The 16,383-nt window shown below is 38.4% G+C and overlaps 1 protein-coding gene across 1 annotated transcript in view; it reads right to left on the bottom strand.

The window, feature by feature from the left end:
- Positions 1-376: 376 nt before the first annotated feature.
- Positions 377-16,383, bottom strand: part of SH3BGRL2 (SH3 domain binding glutamate rich protein like 2) — a 30,154-nt gene continuing 14,147 nt past the window's right edge. Inside the window, exons 3-4 of the mRNA XM_007436675.4 lie at positions 3,957-4,037; positions 377-2,840 (exon numbers count right to left, since the gene is read on the bottom strand). Of these exons, the coding sequence (XP_007436737.1) occupies positions 2,826-2,840; positions 3,957-4,037 (96 nt within the window). The 3' untranslated portion in view covers positions 377-2,825. The remainder of the gene's footprint in view (positions 2,841-3,956; positions 4,038-16,383) is intronic.

The following is a 16,383-nucleotide window of genomic DNA, read 5'->3' as shown; positions in this document are numbered from 1 at the left end:
TAAATGACCTCTGCCCTCATTTATCTTTCGCTTCTTCTAGTAACATGGCTGCAACCTAATGTTTGCAAACATGTATTCCCAATTCTATTTTTTTATTTAAAAAAGAAAAAAACTAAAGAGAACCTGCAATACTTAAAAAGTTTTAACTGTTAGATGGATCAAACAGGATTGCTAATTACATACAAGCGAATAACAAACCCAATTTATTTCCTGATATAGGTGCTAGTTGTTTGGGGGTGATAAACCAAGGAGCTAGCTACTTAAGAGTCTTGTTAACTTCAAAAGAAAGGTGGCTAATTGTAAAGAATAGAAGATACATTGCAATACTTAGTGATTTTAAAAGAAAAAAAGAATGAGACATTAATAGCAAGCAAAATGAAAGTTTGACCAAATTTTTATTTAAAAAAGCGAAACATTTAATTCAACACCGAACAGCATTCACTAGTGAGCTTAAGAGATCTGATACAGACATGAAAATAGGACACTTTTTGCTATTGCATTCTAATATGCTCCCTCTTCCAAAAAAACAATCCAAAGCAAAACAAAACCAACATTTATATCATCTTGTAATTAAAATTAGCTAAAATCCCATCCTACGTTAAGTATGCCCAAGGATTTGCACGTATATAGTAGAATGGATAGCACAGTGGATTCTTAAAATTTCCCACTTCCTTAAAATACCTGTCCATAGCAAATGCTTCAGAAACTTCCCTGAGCTTTGAATGAATAACTGAATACAGATCATGCTTTCCTGTGTTTTTGCTATTAAATCTAGACTTTTCCCTCTTTTTTGTTCTCTAATCCCTGGATGCAGCTAACAGATCTGGGCTGAAAAGTCAATGACCACTAGATGGCAGCAAAGGGCTAGGGTGATTTTGGAGGGGGCAGCTTTTTTCTACCATCTATTGGTCCTCCAGATTTTTGCACCCCAGATCTATATAAGGATAACATCTGAATTTATTGCCCTATCAAGAGGCTCATAGAAAGGACATCTAGATGAAAGATAAAACAAAAACTCTAGCAAGTGGAGAAACTCAGTGTATACAATGAAGTAACATACTTCATCAAGTCATTTCGTCCTAATCTAAAGGAAGATTACATGTTGCTCTATAGTGCAAGACTGGGGTGAGACACATCTGGAGTTTTTGAACACAAAAAACAAAACAGGACCTGGGTGCTCTTACAAAGTGTCTGTGAGGAAGGAGCTTCTCTAGCCACATAGTGGGTGCTACAGTGGTGTGACCAATCACAAGACACGAGTTTGTCAAGACAAACAAGGGCAGTTGCTTTCTGCCATCCCATCAGGACCCCTCTGCTCCCTCAGCTTCCCTCTGCATTTCTTTTTCTGTACCAACAGGCACACTTCCTTTTCCAAGCAGTTTGATGCAGCCAGCCATCATTTTTAAAGAATTATAGAGAAGTCCTTGGGGAAATGGTGGCTACATCCTAACAGCGGCTGCCCAATTTTAAGCCAAAGCAAACAAACAAAAAATCCAGAGTGGCTTTGACAAGAAGGCAGCTGATTTCCAAAACTATGAAGAGGTGTGATTTTTTATAAGAGTTTGGGAATCTAAATAATAAGTGTAGATTTTTCAGGGGCTAAATTTGATTGAATATAATAGGACTTACTTCCAAATAATAGTGCCCTGGGCTGAGCTATTTTTCTTGTACTCCCACACATTTAGAGATGTATACCACTGGGTTATCTGTTCTTGTGTGACTTATAAGTGGAAGATACTATATTGTCTTCACCCAACACAGTCATATGAAATATCACATTTTATAGGCAGAAAATGCTTCCTTCTTGAAGAATCCCCACCCACTTCCCCATTAAAGTGACCGAGCATGGCTTCCATCTTGTACAGATGTTGCTCACTATGCATGGCGCATTCCATGTTTTGAACTTGGCTCTACAATTAATCTTAGTGACAGCAATAAGCATGAATGGTTGAAATTGAAGATAGAAGAGTATCTATCATACAGAAATATAAAATTTGGCAATATTGTTCAGAATGACACAGATGGCTAGTGTTTCTTCTTTGCTAGTTTTACTGATCAGTTGATTTGGGATTGTTCTTAAATACCAGAGCTTGGTCTCTCTTGGGTTGCACAAAGAGATTATTCTTAGATGGACATCAAAGCAAAGACATCCTTGCTGAGGTTAGGCATTTATGCAGAAAGGCTTATACACTGTACTGCTGTATCCCAACCGTATGTTGATTCTCTTTTTTTCCCACTAGGAATACATACTAGGCCCATTTACGGCAATAAACACATCAGCACGTATAGCACAACTATTAGATGTTCTGCAAAGAGAATTATTGGTCTGTCGGTCTGTCTGTCTGTCTTTCTCTCTCTCTCTCTCTTTGGTATTTTGGAAAATGAGATCTTTGCAACTCAAGATGGCTAACTTCTATGTTTGTGATCATAGTTAAAACAATAGATCATCCCTGCAGTAATTCTCAACTCAGCGAAGTGTAAACACCTGAATCTCTGATACTATATAATGCATGATCTGATTCAGCTGCCATATGTCATCTTCAGAACCTTAAGTCATCATTCAAATGGAATAATAGTGCATATCAGAACAATGATCCACAGGATTAACTACAGATATGTTTGCAAAGAAGGAAGAGCACCCAACACCACCGATCGGCCCATTTTTTGTATCCATTGTCTTATTTCACCTCTTCAGCAGCAAGCAAAATACCAATGGTGCATATTGGCTTGTATCACAGTGATCCACAAGGGAAGGTGTAGCGTGCTGAACGTCGAGGAATTCATTCGCCCAGACAACGTGCTTCTTGAATCTTCAAGGAACTTTCCTAAGGTTCCAATTCCTATTTTTAAAAAATATACTCATATATGTATTATTAATAAGCCTTTTGTAGGTTATAAAAATAATTTCATGTGTACAATATCAATTAGTGAAATAATAAAGCATCAGAATAAATAATTAAAAAAGCACTATTATGGCCATGGCTTAGCAAAATCATATAAATAAATTTTTAAACATTGACCAGCAGGAATTAAAAATAGAAAATAACAGAAACTGCTGCCAACAAATCAAGTACAACTCATATTTGAGCCTTTTCTCTTTTTGTTAGTTTTTCTTTTTATTCTATTAAATAAAGCATACACCCTCCAAACCAATTAATCACAAAGATCTTCTTTAAAAGCCAGCATTCTTGTAATGCTCCCTTAAGGAAATGCTCTCTAAAACTGGTCCTACCACACAAGAAGTCCTGTTCCTAGTAGATACCTGCCGAACATCATTCAGCAGAGGGACACAGAGAAAAGGTTAGATAACAAATAGATAAAATAAGGGAGCATGCAGGTAACCAAAGCCATTTCTCTCCATAAAAAAATGTGTGTAAGTCAATTCATTTGCCACTAAGTCTCTCCCAAAATTTCAAGGACAGCTAACACAACCATTCCTCTCAGGTTCAGAACTATCAGGCTTCTTCTCATGGGGATTCCACATCTATAGAGATCTAACCAGGGCAGAGTTCAGCTATCTTCCCACTGGGATCAATAAAGTCACAACAAATGCCAGCAAGAAATATGCCTTTTCCAACTTCTTTGAAAATCTGTTAGAATGAACCCTCCCAAAAAGCTGAAGCAAATCAGCTGAGTTACCAGAATATAATTGAACAGGGCTGTGTCTGGATGACCACTAGATGGCAGCAGAGGGATAACAGAAAACTCTTAGTTCTTCACTCCTATCTAGTGGCCATCTGGAGTTTTGCAGCCTAGATATGGTAGCCCTGTAACTGAGGTGATTTGTATTTCCTTCTTCATGAATGACAGCAAGATAAATACAGAGATTTTTTTCAGGTTCAGCTGTCTAAAATGGCTTATGTTGCTTCCCCATTTCACCCTGATTATAGAAGAAACTTAAAATACACTGAAATGCCAAACACAACTCATTAAACTTCAGTTTATAAAGTATTCACCTTTGAGGCCAAATTAGACTTCAAGCGAAGAAATGCAAAGACGGTGTTACTTTCCTTGGATTCAAAAAACGAGTCGTAATCCTAAAGATAAAGAAAGGATTTTTAAAAAGTATACTTTTAAAATGTTCACCTTTCAATATGTAAATATAAGTTTGTGTGTCTCTGTATGTTTATATATTCATGGGTGTGCCCTCCAGATTTTCTTTTTTTTTTATCCATTCAATCGTGTCTGATTCTCAGAAACTGCCTGGACAAGTTCCTGCAGTTTTCTTGGCAAGGTTGTTCAGAAGTGGTTTTCCTTGCCTGCTTCCCAGGGCTGAGAGAAAATGACTGGTCCAAGGACAGCCAACTGGCTTTGTGCCTAAGCGGGACTATCTCACCATCTTCTGGTTTCTAGCCACTACATCAAACTGGCTCTCTGTGCCCTCCAGATATATTGGACCCATTTTCACAATCCTTTGCCAGCTTAAGATAAGGATTATAGGAGTTAATCCAATACATTATGAAAATTGGTGTACAAAGCCAAAAATGCAGTGTGATCAAGCAGTTAGATATATTAAGAACTAATAACTGTAACATCCACCTGGAGATACGAATGGTGCCCCATCTCCTGAGGTTCTGGAAAGTCCTTAAGACCTGGCTCTGTTCCCAGGCCTGGGGTTCTGTGTATTTGCAGGGGCCCTGTTGTATTTGTAGAGTTTACTGCTCTGTTTTAGTCTGGAATGCCTGTGTGTTTGTTTTTATTGTTTCCTGGATTTTGTAGGCCACCCAGAGTCTAATAGAGTGGGCAGCTAAAACAAATTTAATACATGAAATTAAATTAAATTTAGAGTTGAAGATAATTCTATTTTGTTCATCCATCAAAAGCGTCTTGCTCTGCTTAGTCATACAAAAGAGTAAGATGCAGCGTTCATCACCTGAAAATGTACTGCTTTCTTCGTGATATGAAAAGACAGTATAAACCATTAATAAAATATTTACTTTCCTTCCTAATTCCACTGCCCAACAGATCAGTACAGATCAAAGGACTATAAATGGCTGCTTAATCTGCTCATCTTGTTCACTGCCAGATTGGATATAGAAGTATAAGTATTAATAATTAACCACTCAAACTCACTTAAAACAATGTAATTATATGTAGGTTCATTGCTCATTCATTCGCTGCTTTGGCATTTCACCCAAACGCCCTGGCGTCAGAGACAGCCACAGGCCACACATACACCTTTGAAACAAGTTCTACAGCTTCTTCTGGTTTCGTCTTCAAGCTTGATATGGAATAGAAAGCAGAGCTGAGTTCTGATTTTAATGTCTAACTTTTCAGGCCAAACAACCTGACTGAGCAGCTGTACTCTGAAGCTCTGCTGAGTGACCTGGGTGCAAACTCCATTTAGCCACGGATAGGATGGGACCTCCTGATTTGAAATAACAAAACACAAAGCAAAATCTTAAAACAGATTTTTAACATGAAAACGAACATAAAAAGCAGGTTCACCAAAGCCCATGTCATCTTGCACGGGCTTTGTTTCATTTTAAAAGGAATCCAATATGTCTGCTCATTGCCGTGAAATCCTGATACGTCAATTTTAAAATCTTACGCATTTGTTTATTACTTATTTATTAAAAATATCTGTAGCCTACCCACTATCCTGAAGATCTCAAGGCAGGTTGAAAATCATAACACGTTTCAGATTACACACATACACAACAAAAAAGTATTTATTTTAAGTGGGGTAGGGGTGGAATGTATCACTGCCATTTTATTTTACCCATAGCAGGATATAGCTAAGTTAGTTTTTTTAAAAAAATTATGTTTTACTTCTATTATTATGCTATAGCAAATAGAGGAAAAAAAATCTTTCCTTGATACAAAATTCAAATTTATATGGCACTTGTTTTCTTTATCTCATATTGGCACACTACAGAACAAAAGCATGCTTCATACCTTTTGCAAAAGAGATGCACAGCCAGTATTTTGTATATACTGTGTCCAATCACAGTGATTGCTTCATATATTTCACTAAGTCATATTGACAGCTAATTGCTCTTGACTAAGTACCTCATGTGAACCCATCTATCATGGTTTATAAAACACGGTTTATTGCTTAGCATGTGTGAACCCACCATTTCTAGGTAATCCAACATACCATTTACATAGCCATGGGTTTCTGTGATGTCAATATTGGTTCACTGCAGCACATTGACTCTTTCCTCCAAATGAAATAAATCCAAAAGATGGCTTTCCCCTCATGGGAAACAATAGGCATCCCATTTCCTTTGTCCATAACCCTTTTCCCTTCTGTGAAAACTATCAAAGGCTGGTATTCAGATAAGCTTCTGGAATTGAACATCAAGCTTCAGTGTGAAAGTGGTTCTCCTCCATTAAGACTCACCAGGATGAATACAGCCCAGGAACTATTCTGCCAGTTTCCCCTTCTACCCCAAGTTACACGAAGGAAGGTGAAGTGGAATGCCTGGGCACCAGAAGAAATGCTGGATGGAAGGTGTCAAGTACGAGAGGGAGTCAGAAGAGAGGAACTCACACAAAAGGTCTAACAATGGAAGCCACAAGACTTCATGTCATTGCTTTCCTGGAATGGGTGGAAAGGGTAAAGAAGCAAGGGAATGATCAGTTGGGGACTATCCTAATTGGGTAGATCACCTGGTTAGCATTGTTCTCAAAGCTGAAAAACAGACTGAAATGTGGACAGCAATTCCTTAAAGTGGCTTAATTTCCAGCCAGTTTCAATATGGGAAACAAGCATGTTAAGCCTGCCATAGACAAGAGACTTTCATATCAACATTTGATTTCTCAGATTCTAAATGTTTTCAGCTATGGTGCAGGTGAAGTTGGACATGTTCTATCCCACTCCTCTTCAATTTAGTGTCCTCTGGATATCTTGGATTATGGTTATAATTCTCATAATTCCCAGACATGTAAACTGTAATCCAAATTAACTGGAGGGATCAGGTTGTAAGAAACACACTTATATTAAGCTTCTCCTGAATGCCCAGCATTGTTCTATAGCTCTCCTTCCCAGGGCTTCTCAACTATGATTTCCTATGTAATATTGCATTTTCTCCTTTCTCACATAAATTAAAGCCCTGTATTAATAATTTTAACTGCACCCTTTTAAAATCTGGTATTACTATAAAGAGTCTAGTGCATTAACATACAATTAAAATAGTTTGTGTATGCTTGTTGTTTTGAAAGGCTTCTTCTTGTGCTTTAAAAAAATTATCTCTTGAAATGAAGCAATTATAATTTCTCTTATCACTCTATTCTAACAGGAAAAACTTCCACTGAATTTCTGCTATAAGAAAGGGTTGGATTATAATTCAGCATTATATTATAGAGAACTCTCTCTCTCTCTTTCACACACACACACACACACGTCCATATACATTATTCTTTTTCAGGGTTAGCAATATCATGCCAAATGCAGACAAAGAGCAAGAAGAGTATTTAATATTAAAGTAAATTAAGTATTTTAATAAAATATTAAACTTAATAAATGCAATAAAAGACATTAAATCCAGGAGAAAAGAAAAAAGGAATAGACATTTAACTATAGTTTACACCAATACCTTTCTCTATACTTTTTTAACCTTTTCAAATATCTTCACTTCTACCCATACACCACTTCATAAATTGCCTTTTATTCTCTAAATTTTTCATCTCTCTCCCTTTGAAAATTTCATCAACTTCATTCAATGATTACTTTCTTGGTCTTGCCTTTCCTCTCAAACCATAGACCTTTTATATACTGTGCTTGAGAAATCCATTCTCTCCATATGACCAAATCATATAGACATCATACTGGTTATTATTTTTGTATTCATTCATCACCCATTCATTTTTTACCTTATTTCTTTTTGTTTTACCAAATATGCCTCTTGAGTACAGATAGTCCCCAGGTTAAGAACGCCCATGTTACAGACAACCCATCGTTAAGAACGGAGCCTACTGTAGCAAAATTTGAGTTAAATACACAATGAATTGAGTTAAATACACAATGATTTGAGTTAAATATACAATGATTTGAGTTCATTATACAATACTACTTATGCAGTATTATACATAATACTGTTCCAGCTTACGTACAATTTCAACTTAAGGACAGACCTTGGGAACGCAACTCGTTCTTAAAGTAGGAACTACCTGTATTCCATTCCTATTGCATCAGCTTGCTTTATGTAATTCATGCAATATACAACTCTTACTTCAATGTATTAAAGTAGGTGGGAGTAAACTCTAGTACACAACAATTTTTACTTTTAACATTCATTCCTTGCATCAGACCACATCCTATACACAATGTTTCTATTTTGGTTTACATATCTTAAAATGTCTTCATCTATTTCCCCACCATTTGGAAACATTATACATAAGAAACATAAATTCATCAACCTGCTCTAATTTTTCACCATTTTTGTATAATTTGCAATCATTCACTTCATTTTCCCTATCAAACAGAACCATCTTGGTTTCTGATATATTAATTTTCAGATCCATGCTGCTTGTTGCATCACACAACCTATTTAACCTTCATTATAATTCATTCAGGTTCTCAGCCAACAATACAGCATTGCCTGCATACAAAAGTACACCCATGTTCACATCTCTGACTTCTAATGTCATTACAAGCATTCCTTCTACATTTATTCATAAATCTATAAAGCAAGCAAGGAGATATCACACATCATTGTTTTATGCCCTTCCTAAACCACTCATTGCTTTACTTCTTCCATACAAAAACCCAAAATCGAAATCAAATGTGTTCAAGGCCAAGTTCTGAACATACATATATATAGAGGCTGAACAACTATAGTAGCATAGTTCACACATTACATTAAGCCAAAAGCATTTGATGACTTAACTGGTGTGACCAAAGCCAGAAGCTATAGGACCCAGCTTTTTTTGCAGCCTTTATATTTGAATAAGCTCCCCCACAATTTTATTTCTGCAATAATATCTCCGCATTTATCATGTCACTCTTCAAGCAAGAATATTGAAGCCCCTTTGAAGTTATTGGCCCTATTTCTCTTAAGCGCTCTCACAAAAAATAGCACCATATACATATGTTTTGTTGTTGTTTAGTCGTTAAGTCGTGTCCGACTCTTCGTGACCCCATGAACCATATTGCGCCAGGCCTTCCTGTCCTTCACTGCCTCCCTGAGTTTGCTCAGTTTCATGCTCATTGCTTCAGTGATGCTATCTAACCATCTCATCCTCTGCCGTCCTCTTCTCCTTTTGCCTTCAATCTTTCCCAGCATCAGGGTCTTCTCCAAAGAGATCTCTCTTCGCATTAGGTGACCAAAATATCTGAGCTTAAGCTTCATTATCGAATATACGTATGTACTACTGCTCATAAAAAAGGTTGTGATGTGAAGGAGGATAGCGCAAAAGGAAGTGAAGAGATTTATGGATGAGAGGGGAACAGAATATAGGAGTATACAAGCTTAGTTTTTATGCTTAGGCACCCAAGAATTTCAGACAGAAAAGGAAAAAGGAATTCCAGGATCTTTTTTATTCTAATGGCAGCTAAAATGCCACATAAAATAACTTAAGAGATACACACAGCCTTTAGATTACAGATTGAGTAATGTTTTAAAAATAGGAATGGTCCAATAAAAAATATAACCTTCACAACAGAGTTAGCCAAATTCTTTCCTTTCCTCACTAACATAAAAAAGACTTAACACTGATTTGAAAAAGAGCTGGTGCAAAACTTATAGTGGTTAGCTCAGTGAACTACAGCTGGCTAAGCTCAGGTTCAAACCCTACCCAGTCATAAGACCTGTTTGCTGCAGAAATACAATAGAAATAAATAAAATATTTGCTGCAAAAATAAAAAGAGGCTCCTTGGGAAAAAAAAGTCCCTCTTGTAATGCTCATACAGCACTGGTCAGAATGTGGCCCATTTTTTTTTGCTTTTGGGACTTATTAAAGTGAGGATAAAGTAGGAGGCCTCTGGGAGGCAAATAGGAAGCCAAGGAACTGCATGTGGCTGATTGGCCAACCCAACCCTGCCCCAGTGGATGCACTTCTGTCCAATACCAAAATTGGTGACAGCTGCTTACCTATGGAGAGAAAAAACTGCTGTCCTGGCCAGATGTCTTCCTGTTGGATTGGCTCCTGGCCAGGAAGAGGCTAGAATCTAGCAAGACAGGCTAGAATCTACTACAGACAGCCCTTCTGCATAGTCTCTGAACATCACATTAACATACTTGAATTCAACTGTCTATAGCAGTGTTTCTCAATCTTGGCAACTTGAAGATGTGTGGACTTCAACTCCCAGAATTCCCCAGCCAGCCATGTTTAAAAAAAAGGATTCTTCTCAGCATTGTTTTCAAGCATTGACGTTTTCACAACAAATAAACAAATAAACTTCTAGAGTGTTTAGAAGCACACCTGCATCATTTTTAACCTGTTTATTGCTTTACTCTTTCACTAACAGCCTTATGCTCTGACTAGGAACTCCCTTGTTGGAAATTTAAAGGAATCAAAAGGTCTAGTCTTCCCTACTGATATGTGAACATCTTGGGCTAAAATCTTTTACCTTATAGTAACTCATGCAGTTAAGCAGGCTTTTATGTAAAGCTGCTAGTAATACCTTCCCTCCATGGAAGATATATAAAGTCAATAAATCATTAGTATAATAAAGGATTGGCTGGAAGAGGGAATGCATTTGAAAAGAATACAGAGATATAGCACTACATTAGTAGTTAGGAGAAACTATTCTAAGTGGTTCATTTTGGCATGCTGGTATATCAAAACATTTGGCAAATATTTTAAGTTTACCTTTGCAGGAATTTCTTTTTTTAATCACACTTTGAACATTTTTTTTAAAAGATTCTCTCATGTATATGACAAACTCATGCCCTCTAGCTTTTTGATGTTTATTTCTACAATTTATTGTCTGCCTTTCTACATACTTAGGATGGGTTTGTCTTTCACTGGCAGACAGTCACACATATTTTTTTGTTTGTTTTCTGGGGGGAGAAGGTAAAAACTTAGCTGGTTGAATATGTAAGCGAGGGCACAGCCAGGTGAGAACCATGAAAAAAAAATCTTTTTAAACATCCTCCAACCAGAAACAGTTAAACATGAATCACTGCAGTACACTTTTCTCTCTTAACAGGGACCCCAGTGATTTTCAGTGGTTAGGCATTTCACCACGTTCCAGTGGTATAATTGGGCAGTGGGGGACTCCAGGGACCTTCAGGAGATGGCTCCGGAAGGTATGCCACCATAAGACTGTGATTCTTAAACTCTTTGACCCAGTTACCCCTTTTCCCAGTCTCAAACAATGTCATTACCTCATATCACTATCCCCGCACCCAAAACCCCCAGACTCTGTTGTTTTGGCAGTGGCAGTCCCAGACTGGATCCTTGACTCACAATTACAAATTGCTCCATTACCCCCAGGATATGCTCAAATTACCCGAGTTTAAGAACCACTGCCTTAGACCATCATGTGTCACTCTTGCTCTACAGAATTCAAGGCAGCTCATAAGAAACGAACCAGTAGGCAGAAGAAAAGCAGAGAACCAGTAGGCAGAAGAAAAGCAGAATCAAGATGCAAGTAGCAGAGGGCTAAAAATAGGGCTACCAATTCTGGGGGGCCCAAATCCACCTGACCACTAGACGGCAGCAAGAAGTTCACATTTACTGTATCGCTTTGTTTTTTGAAATCAGTGACCTAAGTGGACAATTGTAAGAGAAAGAAATGGTGGAGGACTCGCTTTTATCCTTAAGCTATTGCCCGAGTGGTTAATGGGAGCTCTATTACCACAAACAACCTTCCTTCTAATGCAGACAAAGATGACTATTGTTTCAGAACAAGTGAAAGAATGGGCAGCTGTTGTTTAATCTTGCCTGCTAATTATCTTTGGCTGTTCTTATGTACATCCCACTAACTATCTGCAGCTTCCACCTCTGGGAGCTCTTTCTGCCAGCCCTGTCTCATTTTGAACAAGGGCATGTTTTGTGTCTAGTTGCAATTGTAAAATACCACCTGCAGCCTATTTATCAGTTGGCAATCTGCCTTTTATGTAGGATCAGGAGCTTTCACTCAACGATGTGTGCAGCTGCAACAAACACACTCAAGCAAGCTACTCTCACCAAAACAAAGCTTGACAAACATTTACTGCCGTGCTTTTTTTTCCTTCCCTGAAAGACAAGCATTTGTAAATAACTTGGTTTTCTGATGCCTCCACTTCCTCCAGGGTCAATATGTTGCACAAGTGTTGCATTAAAACTTCACCCATTGTAGAAATCATGTGTTTAAAAAAAAAAAATTCTGCACACAGCTAAACCAATCAGAAACTGCCTTTGAAGAAATGTGACCAATAAACTGCAAAGGGGCAAGCCTACTGCTGGATTAGTACCCTCATTGGTTGCTCACCCCCAAAGATGATTGATTCAGGTGCTGTTGCTTGCATTTTGAGAAATGCTTTGTTTTACAAATGGTGAACTGTTGCTGCCATTTTGACTAGCTAGTACAACTGCATATTATTGCTACCAGTCTGTCAATGTTGTTTGAGGGCCCTCATAAACTGTGAGGCCCTGAACCAAATCTGAGACTGTGGGGTCTTGGATCAATTCTAAAAACACTACTGTTTCTATGATCAACCAGACCAATCATTGTCCATTTAAGGAAATAGTTCCAGGAATATAAAGAATATAAATATAAAGAATAGTGACTTTCTTTAAAAATAAATCTTTCAACTTTATGGCTCACTAAGAATTAAACAAGAGAGCAAGTATATGTATGTATGTACAATCATGTGAAAAAGCAAGTACACCTTCTTTGAGTTCCATGGTTTTATGTATCAGGACATAATAAAAATCATCTGGTCCTTAGCAGTTCTCAAAAGTAGGTAAGTACAACCTCAGATGAACAACAACACGTGACATATTACACCATGTCATCATTTATTTTACAAAAAGAAAGCCAAAATGGAGAAGCCATGTGTGAAAAACTAAGTACACCTTATGATTCAATAGCCTACAGAACCACCTTTAGCAGCAATAACCTGAAGCAATCGTTTTCTGTATGACTGTATCAGTCTCTCACATTGTTGTGGAGGAATTTTGGCCCACTCTTCTTTACAACATTGCTTCAGTTCATTGAGGTTTCTGGGCATTTGTTCATGCACAGCTCTCTTGAGGTCCCACCACAGCATTTCAACTGGGTTGAGGTCTGGACTTTGACTGGGCCAATGCAACACCTTAATTCTTTTCTTTTTCAGCCATTCTGTTGTAGATTTGCTGGTGTGCTTGGGATCACTGTCCTGTTGCATGACCCAATGTCGGCCAAGCTTTAGCTGTTGGACAGATGGCCTCACACTTCATTCTAGAATAGTTTGGTATACAGAGGAGTTCATGGTCGACTCAATGACTGCAAGGTGTCCAAGTCCTGTCGCTGCAAAACAAGCCCAAATCATCACCCTTCCACCACCATGCTTGATGGTTGGTATGAGAGGTTTGTGCTGATATGCTGTGTTTGGTTTTTGTCAAACGTGGCGCTGTGCATTATGGCCAGACTTTCGTCTCGTCTGTCCAAAGGACAGTGTTCCAGAAGTCTTGTGATTTGTTCAGATGCAACTTTGCAAACTGAAGCCATGCTACCATGTTCTTTTTAGAGAGAAGAGGCTTTCTCCTGGCAACCCTGCCAAACAAACCATATTTGTTCAGTCTTTTTCTAATCGTATTGTCATGAACTTTAACATTTAACATGCTGAGGCCTGTAGAGTCTGAGATGTAACTCTTGGATTTTTTGCAATTTCTCTGAGCATTGCACTGTCTGACCTTGGGGTGAATTTGCTGAGACGTCCACTCCTGGGAAGATTGGCAACTGTCTTGAACGTTTTCCACTTGTGAATAATCTTCCTCACTGTAGAATGATGGACTTTCAATTGTTTGGAAATGGCCTTATAACCCTTCCCAGATTGATGGGCAGCAACAATTGCTACTCTTAAGGTCATTGATGATGTCTTTACTCTTTGGCATTGTGTTAACACACACCTCAATGCTCAAGACCAGCAAACTCCTAAAACTTCGGCTTTTATAGAGGTAGTCACACTTGCTGGTCATCAATTGATCAAGGGCATTTGATTAGCAGCATCTGGCTGCTACTTAGCCTCTTCATACCTATGGAAGCAGTAAGGGTGTACTTAGTTTTTCACACATGGCTTCTCCATTTTGGCTTTCTTTTTATAAAATAAATGATGACATGGTATAATATGTCATGTGTTGTTGTTCATCTGAGGTTGTATTTACCTACTTTTGAGAACTGCTAAGGACCAGATGATTTTATTATGTCCTCATATGTAAAACCACAGAACTCAAAGAAGGTGTACTTTCTTTTTCACACGACTATATGTATGCATGTATGTATGGACGTATGTACAGTGGGGCAAAAAAGTATTTAGTCAGCCACCAATTGTGCAAGTTCTCCCACTTAAAAAGATGAGAGAGGCCTGTAATTTTCATCATAGGTATACCTCAACTATGAGAGACAAAATGGGGAAAAAAATCCAGAAAATCACATTGTCTGATTTTGAAAGAATTTATTTGCAAATCATGGTGGAAAATAAGTATTTGGTCAATATCAAAAGTTCATCTCAATACTTTGTTATATATCCTTTGTTGGCAATGACAGAGGTCAAACGTTTTCTGTAAGTCTTCACAAGGTTTTCACACACTGTTGCTGGTATTTTGGCCCATTCCTCCATGCAGATCTCCTCTAGAGCAGTGATGTTTTGGGGCTGTTGCTGGGCAACACGGACTTTCAACTCCCTCCAAAGGGTTTCCATGGGGTTGAGATCTGGAGACTGGCTAGGCCACTCTAGGACCTTGAAATGCTTCTTACGAAGCCACTCCATTGTTGCCCGGGCGGTGTGTTTGGGATCATTGTCATGCTGAAAGACCCAGCCACGTTTCATCTTCAATGCCCTTGCTGATGGAAGGAGGTGTTCACTCAAAATCTCACGATACATGGCCCCATTCATTCTTTCCTTTACATGGATCAGTCATCCTGGTCCCTTTGCAGAAAAACAGCCCCAAAGCATGATGTTTCCACCCCCATGCTTCACAGTAGGTATGATGTTCTTTGGATGCAGCTCAGCATTCTCTCTCCTCCAAACACGATGAGTTGAGTTTAGACCAAAACGTTCTACTTTGGTTTCATCTGACCATATGACATTCTCCCAATCCTCTTCTGGATCATCCAAATGCTCTCTAGCAAACTTCAGACAGGCCCGGACGTGTACTGGCTTAAGCAGGGGGACACGTCTGGCACTGCAGGATTTGAGTCCCTGGCGGCGTAGTGTGTTACTGATGGTAGCCTTTGTTACTTTGCACCCAGCTCTCTGCAGGTCATTCACTAGGTCCCCCCGTGTGGTTCTGGGCTTTTTGCTCGCCGTTCTTGTGATCATTTTGACCCCACAGGGTGAGATCTTGCGTGGAGCCCCAGATCAAGGGAGATTATCAGTGGTCTTGTATGTCTTCCATTTTCTAATTAGTGCTCCCACAGTTGATTTCTTCACACCAAGCTGCTTGCCTATTGCAGATTCAGTCTTCCCAGCCTGGTGCAGGTCTACAATTTTGTTTCTGGTGTCCTTCAACAGCTCTTTGGTTTTGGCCATAGTGGAGTTTGGAGTGTGACTGTTTGAGGTTGTGGACAGGTATCTTTTATACTGATAACAAGGTCAAACAGGTGCCATTACTACAGGTAACGAGTGGAGGACAGAGGAGCCTCTTAAAGAAGTAGTTACAGGTCTGTGAGAGCCAGATATCTTGCTTGTTTGTAGGTGACCAAATACTTATTTTCCACCATGATTTGCAAATAAATTCTTTAAAAATCAGACAATGTGATTTTCTGGATTCCCCCCCCCCCCATTTTGTCTCTCATAGTTGAGGTATACCTATGATGAAAATTACAGGCCTCTCTCATCTTTTTAAGTGGGACAACTTGCACAATTGGTGGCTGACTAAATACTTTTTTGCCCCACTGTATGTAAAAAAAAGCAACAGTTTTGTCAGCATTCTCAATCAGGGTAATATTTTGTCCTTGGTAGCCGGCTGCTGATTGTTATATATTTATCAGCAAAAGTAGCAACTTCAGGATTTCTGCTCAACCATAAAAAAATCTCCAAGGATATTTGCTCCATTTTCTCCACAACACTTGAAAACATACAGAAAAAGAAATCTTAACAGAGAGAAATTTAACATTATTACTGAGATAGTTATTGGGAGGTTTTTCAAACTAAATTTCATTGTCTATAAAGCATTTCTGTTAAAGGACTGCTTTATTCAGAAAAGTATACCACTTGGCTTCTGTACAGAAAGACCAAAAATACTTTGGAAATCAGATTTATATTTCCCATGACCTAATGATCACAAGACTGAAGCTTGTGATCC

The sequence above is a fragment of the Python bivittatus genome, unplaced genomic scaffold (genome assembly GCF_059951505.1).
Source record: "Python bivittatus isolate LINGU-HERP-01145 unplaced genomic scaffold, Pbiv_v1 ctg000020_np1212, whole genome shotgun sequence".
NCBI lineage: Eukaryota > Metazoa > Chordata > Lepidosauria > Squamata > Pythonidae > Python > Python bivittatus.
This window is presented reverse-complemented; position numbering and strand designations above follow the sequence as displayed.